Genomic DNA, 7,935 nt, shown 5'->3' with positions numbered 1-7,935 from the left:
CTGTTCAGTGTCTTCTGTGTTAGAAGGACCATAGTTTTGGCGGTGCAAAGTAAAAATAAAAGGAAACACGTGTGTGGTCTGAAATGAACTTGAACCTTCAAGCTGCTTAAATGGTACTGGAGCTGGGGGTGGAGGGGTGAGGGCCCCATGCTGTCCTCTGTCCACTGTGATGCCCTCGGGCCTACCCACACTCACCAGCCCTGAGAGAAAACCCCGGCTGGGAATCTCCGTTGTTCACTAGTGAGCCTGTCTTCTGACAGAGGTGTCCTGGCCTGGGCCTGCCTCCATCCTCATCAGACGCGGGCTGGCCGTGCTGCTCCTGCACCGAGCACTGTGCCGGACACTCCACTGGACATGCGGTCTTTGCCCCCGGGCCTTCCCGCGTAGCCAGGGAGGCAGAGGTTCACACGACCGTGACACAAATGTGAAACTGCGCAGGGACCGTGACAGCTGTGTGGCGGGAGGGTCCCGTGTGGTGGGAGGGTCCCAGTGTGTCCCTGCTTGACCTCTGGCTCTGAGAGGTCAGAGGGAGCCTCACCCTACATGGCTGGCATGGGGGCTGTCGCCCCCAGAATGACGTGCGTGAGGGCCCCGCTGCGGCAGGAACAAAATAGGGAGAAGTGTCTGATTAGAAACTGCACGTGTTGCTGTTGAATTGATAATTTGTATCTCTGAGATTCTTCACAAACACAATAACCAATTTCGCATGGTCTTCCACATTCTTCTTGATTACAAAGTGAAGGCAGGCAGGCCGTGTGGACAGTGACAAAGCAGGGGCTGATCCCACGCATCTGTCAGGAGCAGTCCCCGCCACGCTTCCGCCGCTCCGGCAGACACCGGCGCTGATAAAGGAACGGGGCCCGGAAAATCAATGCACCTGGGGCTGGCGAGGCTGCTAAACACACAGAAGACATCTCCCTCCAAGAGGCCGGCACTGCGGAAATTCCCAAGCCTGGCCCTGGGACAGCAAGGAAAATTTAATCTCTCCAAATCCTCACCAGGGCACTCCATCCTGCAGCCCTGACAGCCACACTTATAATTAATTATACAATTTCGATGGGAATATCGACTAAACAAAGCTATAAATCATAGGAAAAGTCAATAGGCATGGACACATTCAATCATGTCCCGGCCAATGATTACTACTCTTAAAATACAATAATTATTTTCAGGAGCCAGCTCGAATTAAATTTCTGTCAGGCGGGTACAAGACCGGCGTTTGATGAAGGGTGCGACGGACCAGGGCTGCGGCGGCGCGGGCACATCCATCCTGCGGACGCGTCTGCTCTCACTGTCGCGGTGCCGTGCGTGCAACCGGACTGTGGAGACGGGACTCTCTCCCGGGCTCACCGGGCTGACCACCCTGACCCTCAGTCAATGGGGACAACTCCCAGCTCCCGGGCACGACAGAGTCGGCGTGCCGGCACCTCAGGCAGGTGCGAGGGCACCCAGGCCAGCAGGAACCTGCGGGACGTTCTCAAAGGCGCCGTCGTCCCAGGCGCCAAGCAGAGAGGGTCCGAGCAGCAGGACAGCAGCGCCGAGCCATCGGGCTCCACTCACGCCAGTTCTTTGGAGAGACCACGAGAAACGGCCTGGGAAGGCGCCCCCGAGCTCTGGCCACCTGTCCGTGTGGGACTCCTGACGTGATCAACAAACACGGAGTGTGGGGCCTCCCACAGTCACAGGGGAATGTGCTTCCACTCCACTGCGGGTTTTCATTCAGAATCAAATCCAAAAGTTCTCCCAAATACAGTACTCAGGTTCGTTTTCTTCTAAAGGCAGGTGGTTGCCGATGCAGGGCCCTGCTCTGTGTCGAGACGCAGAGAGAGACGACGACTTTGGACCCACACGAAAGACAATCACTCCCAGATGCTCTAGACACACCCCCTCCACACTGCACCCCCTCCACGCCGAAACCCCCTCCATGCTGTAACCCCCTCCACGCTGCATACCCCTTCACACCACCCCAACTAGGATCTGCCCCCCACATTCCACCTGTGGCCGTAGGAGCCTCCCTCTTGCCTGCCTCCTTGCTCCTTCCAGAACGTTCCATCCCCCTTGGCTGCCCTGGCTTCCTCCTCCAAGGGACCCTCCACTTTCTTCATGCCCTGTGCAAGGTCCCTGGAGACCTCGCTGCCCCTGCACTGAGAAGGCAGCTCTGTTAGGGGACCCGAAAGTACCTCCACCAAGCTCCAACAGCCATGCAGCTGTGAGGACGGCAGCCCTGTTTCCCTCCTGGGCACCCAACTCCCCAGACTCCTCCTGGGCACCCGCCTCCACCCAGACACCTCCCGGGCACCCGCCTCCCCAGACTCCTCCTGGGCACCCGCCTCCACCCAGACTCCTCCTGGGCACCCGCCTCCACCCAGACTCCTCCTGGGCACCCGCCTCCACCCAGACTCCTCCTGGGCACCCGCCTCCACCCAGACACCTCCTGGGCACCCGCCTCCACCCAGACACCTCCTGGGCACCCGCCTCCACCCAGACTCCTCCTGGGCACCTGCCTCCACCCAGACTACTCCTGGACACCTGCCTCCACCCAGACACCTGCCTTCACCTAGACACCTGTGCTCTGCAGGCTCTCCCCGCTGACGAGGCTGGGAGGTGCCACCTGGGAGCTGCCCGGCAGCGGGAAACACCCTGGAGCCCAGAGTCCCGCAGGAAGAGGCGTGCAGGAGCACTGAGAACCATAGGCGGACCGCCCCACCAGGCCCTGGAGGCTCGAGGAGGAGGCGTCTCCACCAGGTGCAGGTGGTGGAGCAGGGGAGAGTACCCGATGCCTCCCACGGACGGAGCAGGAGGAAACCAAGTCTGCCTGGATGGAGAGAAGAGGAGGAGACCTCAGGTTTCCCCAGGCCAAGAGGCCATGTGGGGACGGAACACCAAGACCTGATCTGACCGCAGTGGGGGAAGGGGCCGTGTCCTCCTGCAGCAGGCAAGAGGGACGGGGCACAGGAGGCCCAGGCACTACAGAGGCGTGGGTGTCATGGGAGCCTAGGGCTCTGGGTTGATGAGGGGCAGGAGGCAGAAGTGACTTCCCGAGAGGACAGGAGCATGGGTCTTGGGGATGCTGGGGAGGCAGCGAATCTGGTCCTGGAGTGGAGGTTCTGGGCCTGGGACTTGGGCGGGCTGGCAGTGTCCGCTGGGCTGAGTGTGCCCTTCTATTGGGCACTGAGAGGGCTCAGCTTTCTCCTAAGCAGTTTGCATGCACTGACCTATGAGCCCCTCACACCTCATGAGGAGAAACTGAGGCACAGGCACAGACCCCAGAGCTCCTGGCTGGCCCAGGACGCCGGGATGTGAACACGGCTGCACCCGGCCTGGGTCCACCTGCCTGTGCTCCCTCCCCTCCCCCATGGCCACCACCTGCCAGCTCCCCAGGGCAGAAGCCGCCTGCCCTGACGCAGTGCTGGAGGACCACAGCTGGCTCAGGACAGCCCTAGGAACGGATTCCGAGAGTTCCAGGTCTCAGACGCTGGCTCGCTGCGCAGAGCATCACACGTGGCTTGGGATGGCTACGGTGGCGCATTTACGGAAATCAGTCCAGGCCGCACATTGGGCCCCAGCCAGGAGCTGCATGGTTCCTGGTTCTTTGCATCGATAAACATTTATAAATACATTAAAAATGAGACCAAAGTAGACCACAGTCAAAAATGAAAATTAAAAAGAGAGTGTGTAGGCCGCCCCTCAGCGCTTGCCCACACTGATCCCTCAAAGGGAAGACTCGTGATTTCAAAGCCGACAGCAGGCTCTGCAGCGGGGGCTGCCTCCAGCACGGCCGGTTCTCAGTGGACTGGCATGAGCTGCACATTCCCGCTGACATGCACTTCGGTTTACACACGTGCTCGTGGCCACACAGCTGCACACTCACCCCCATACATGCAGACACGCATTTATGCACACATGCGTCCTAGCGCTCACACACATGCACACATACGTGCTGACACACAGACCCACACAGCAAGTCTAGCACGGGGGGGTGAGGAACCTGTGCCCTTCACTCTCCCGCTTCAGGGCGAAGCCCAAGCCCCGCCAGCCCACCCTGAGACAAGGGGACTTCCTCCCCATCCCAAAGCATCAGTGTCTGACCTCGCACACATGAGGGGCTCTGAAGCTGATGGGCTGCGTGGGCATCACACTGCCCGTGGACAGGGGAGTGACATGGGAGCCTCAGCCCAACCCGGCCCGGGGTGCCGGACGCACCCAACATGTGTCCCCAGCAGTCCGCCTTGCACTCGGCTCAAAACCGAGCCCTGGAGGTGGCAGGGACGAGGCAGGTGGTCCCAGGTAAGCAGAGGCGACGGGAGGGCCGGGGACATGGCTGTCCCAGGACAGGGCGGGGGGCCGCCACGTGGAGCCACGAACTTACCGCAGTGCCGTTGTTGTCCCGGAAGACCTCCTGGTTGACATAGTCAAACAGCTTCTTTTCTAACTGGAGCATAACCTGAGGTCAGAGAGGCCCATCAGCATCTGAGCTCCCCCAGCCTCGTCCCCTGGCCCCCACTGCCCCGGGAAGGCTGCAGAGTCCCGTGCAGGCCGGGCTGGGCCGGCCGTGGCCCCTGTGTCGCCCACCTAGTCACAGGCCCACTCACCTTCCGGTCATTGTCCGACTCACGAAATATGAGCTTCACAACTTCGTTGGTGTCGGCGGCCCGGACAGTCTGCATGGTGGCCTTTGTGCAAAGCGTCTGCGGAAAGACAGCAACAGAGGTCAGTCCCAGAGCGGTCCAGGCACCCACGGCAGCGTCCCCTGACACCTCCAGTCAGTGGGATGGGCTGGCCAGTTCCAGACAGCAGCCAGTGTCACACCAATTTCCACACTGGGGGCCAGGGGCCACTCCTGCGCAGCCAACCCTGGCATGTGCGAAGGGCCTGAGGCCAGCTGCGACCGCAGGGCCGCCCCAGAGCTGCTGCTGCACACAGAGCTGCTTCGGGGCAAAGGCCAGGGCAAGCCCAGCAGGCTCCCGAGGCCCCGGGGCGCTGAGAACAGCACAGATGGCGCCTGTGGGGCCCCTGGCTGGCCTCCCGCCCGCTCTCCTATCCCTGCACTCCCTCAAGAGCTGCTGGACTGCAACAGCGGGAGGCTTGCAGGAGGGCTGACTGGGAACAGTCTCCACCAGCTCATCCTCTGAAGCGGATGTGGAAGGGACGACTGAGGTCACCCTCCTCCTTCATGGTGTTAACCGGCTCAAACCAGTCCCTGGGAGAGAGGCTGGGGTGGGCAGAGGCCCGGAGGCAGGTAGACAGGACCCAAGAAGAGACTGGGGGTTCCACCAGGGTTCTGGGGACCATACCAACAAGGAGGACCAGGGAGAGGGCTGGGCAGGAGTCTGCAGGGCCAGGGTGTGCCCACGGATGCTCAGTGGCCTGGCCGGCTATGGGAAGGGGCAGCCGTCTGGGCAGCAGAGGAGACGGAGGCTGAGTGAGCACCAACCTCTCTGCCACACTGCTGCTCCAGGAGGCATGGTCCTGGCCGGCAGACCACCAGTGCAGATCTACGTGAAGGGTTATTTTCAGGACTGTTTTGAAAATTCCTCTTGCCAACCTCAATACAATGCAAGGTATGGTCACTGAGAGTCAGTCCCTAAAGGTAGGACAGCACTGCAGAGCCCTCCCTGGGCGGACTGGCCTCCAATAGGAGCCCCTGGCCCCAGCACAGAGGCCTTGCAGGCACTGAGCTCTCGAAGCCTGGCAGAAGTCATGAAGACACAAGAACACCCAGGACCACACCGGACAAGGGAGGAGCGAGACCCACACGCTGGGAGAGATCAAAGCTCGGCATGGAAGGCGAGGTGCCTGAGCTCACGGTGGGGGAGCAGGCAGAGGCACCGGGGCTGCAGCATCACTGGTGCAGGAGGAAGAGGGCGCAGCCGCTTCCTTACACGAAAGGCCACAGACTGCAGATTCCATTTACACAAAATTCCCAGAAAGGGCAAAGTCGGAGAGGCAGAGGCAGCAAGGCGGCGAGGCCGGGAGGGAACTGAGGTGGGGCTGAAGGGATGGTCTAGACTGGACTATAGTCTGTGTGTAAATTATACCTCAATAAAGCTGGCTTTTAATTCAACTTTTCTGTTTTGGAGACAGGGTCTTGGTCTCTCCTCCAGGCTGCAGCGCAGTGGTGGGATTAAGGCTTGTTTCAACCTCCACCTCCTGGGCTCAGGTGATCATCACACCTCAGCCGCTCAGGTAGCTGGGACTGTAGGTATGCACCTGCAGCTGTAATTTTGTAAGTTTTTGTAGAGACAGTGTCTCGCTATGTTGCCCAGGTTGACTGTGAACCCCTGGGCTCAAGTGATCATCCCATGTCAGCCTCCTAAAGTGCTAGGATTACAGATGTGAGCAGCTGAACCTGGCCCATAAAGCTGCTTTGTAAGAAAATAATGATCTTTATTTAAAAAAATGATGACTGCATGAAAAGTCAGAAATTTCTCCCTGAAGAGCCCTTGGGAGCTGGTACTGCTGAGGCACACCCCAACATCCCGGGCACTGGCCAGGGCTCAGGAGGGTATCCCTGGGCCAGTGCCCGGCCTTCCTTCGCAGGCTCCCGGCGTGCACTGAGCAGGAGCTGAGGGCATGAACCCTGGGGCCTCTCAGCAGCCTGGCATGCCTTGCCAGGATGCAGAGTCCTCCTCCGGGTGGCTGGATTGCGGCACCCCAGCCGGGGCCAGGAGGCGGCTGTCCGCCATCCGCAGAGCAGCCTGGGGGCGGGCCATTGGCATTTCCGAGCACAGATCGCCGCTCGGGTCAAGCCCCCAAAGTGGCTTTTGGACTATGTGTCACAAATCAGTCTGGAGCCTTCAAACAGCGTGAGGATTAGAACAAGCACCCAAACAGCCAGGACAGAGCGGGCCACCCTGCCCATCCCTGCATCCCAAGGAGGTCCAGTCCCATCCAGATGCTAATGGGCTTAAGTGGCTTAAGCCTCTTTCCCTGAATGGGAGAAGGCCTGGCAGGCAGACGGCCATTGTAGCCACCCCAGGACGCAGCTCAGGAAATTCATGGCTCTGTCTCCCAAAAGGCATCTGCTGGAAACTGTTTAAAAACTGCTTTATCTCAGCACTTCAGGCAGGCTCCCAAAGGACAAACATCTGATGGACCCCAGGGCCTCGGAAGGGGCCGTCCACCCACCTCCCCCACCTCCGCCCCAGAGCTACCTCATTCACAGGCTGTAAAGGAGTGATCAGGCCAGGCTGAACAGGCCAGAGCTGGCCAGCCCCCTTCGCCTTCCAATTCAGCAAAGTCGTGGCCGCTCATGCAGAAAGCGGCCAGGCTGGGCCTTTCCGGCTCGCCTACTTTTGGAAGGGATTCCTTTCTTTTGAAAGGGGAAACAAATACCCTGAATGCTATTTTTAAAAAGCCATCTAAGAGGTATTTCATTATTAGTAGCTACACGAAAAGGCCCTAGAAAGGGCGGCCTGGCATCCTGTCTCACCAGCTCTTGGGATTTCACGGGAACGCTGTGTGCCAGGGTCACCCACCTGCCCGTGGATAACGAAATTCCTGCATTTCTTATTGTTTGGATGACCGAGGAGGCATGCTGCCTGGGCAGGGTGTCCACAGGCCCAGGGCACGGGTGTCAGCCCAGGAGAAGGGCCGTTTTCTGTGTAAGGAAGTCACACGGTCACTCTGATTTGCACGGAGCTGCGCGGTGACGGTCGCCCGCTGTGCACCTGCGCAGCTGGTCTCATTTCAGGAGCTGAATCTGTCCCATCACCCCCTCAACTGTCATGGACACTCTGCCACAAAATCCAAAACTCCGCTAAAGGCAAACGCATCCTCTCAGACCCTGTCAGCCCAAGTGCTTAAATGCAACCTTCAGGAGCCGATTTATAAAAACAAAAAAATTGGGCCGGGCGCGGTGGCTCAAGCCTGTAATCCCAGCACTGTGGTAGGCCGAGGCGGGTGGATCACGAGGTCAAGAGATCGAGACCATCC

General features: G+C 59.6%; 1 protein-coding gene across 1 annotated transcript in view; it reads right to left on the bottom strand.

The window, feature by feature from the left end:
• INPP5A (inositol polyphosphate-5-phosphatase A) overlaps nt 1–7,935 on the bottom strand; it is a 233,661-nt gene that overhangs the window by 28,135 nt on the left and 197,591 nt on the right. Inside the window, exons 10-11 of the mRNA XM_037733137.1 lie at nt 4,593–4,688; nt 4,370–4,444 (exon numbers count right to left, since the gene is read on the bottom strand). Of these exons, the coding sequence (XP_037589065.1) occupies nt 4,370–4,444; nt 4,593–4,688 (171 nt within the window). The remainder of the gene's footprint in view (nt 1–4,369; nt 4,445–4,592; nt 4,689–7,935) is intronic.

The sequence above is a fragment of the Cebus imitator genome, unplaced genomic scaffold, assembly GCF_001604975.1.
Source record: "Cebus imitator isolate Cc_AM_T3 unplaced genomic scaffold, Cebus_imitator-1.0 Scaffold495, whole genome shotgun sequence".
In the NCBI taxonomy this organism is placed as follows: Eukaryota; Metazoa; Chordata; class Mammalia; order Primates; family Cebidae; genus Cebus; species Cebus imitator.
This window is presented reverse-complemented; position numbering and strand designations above follow the sequence as displayed.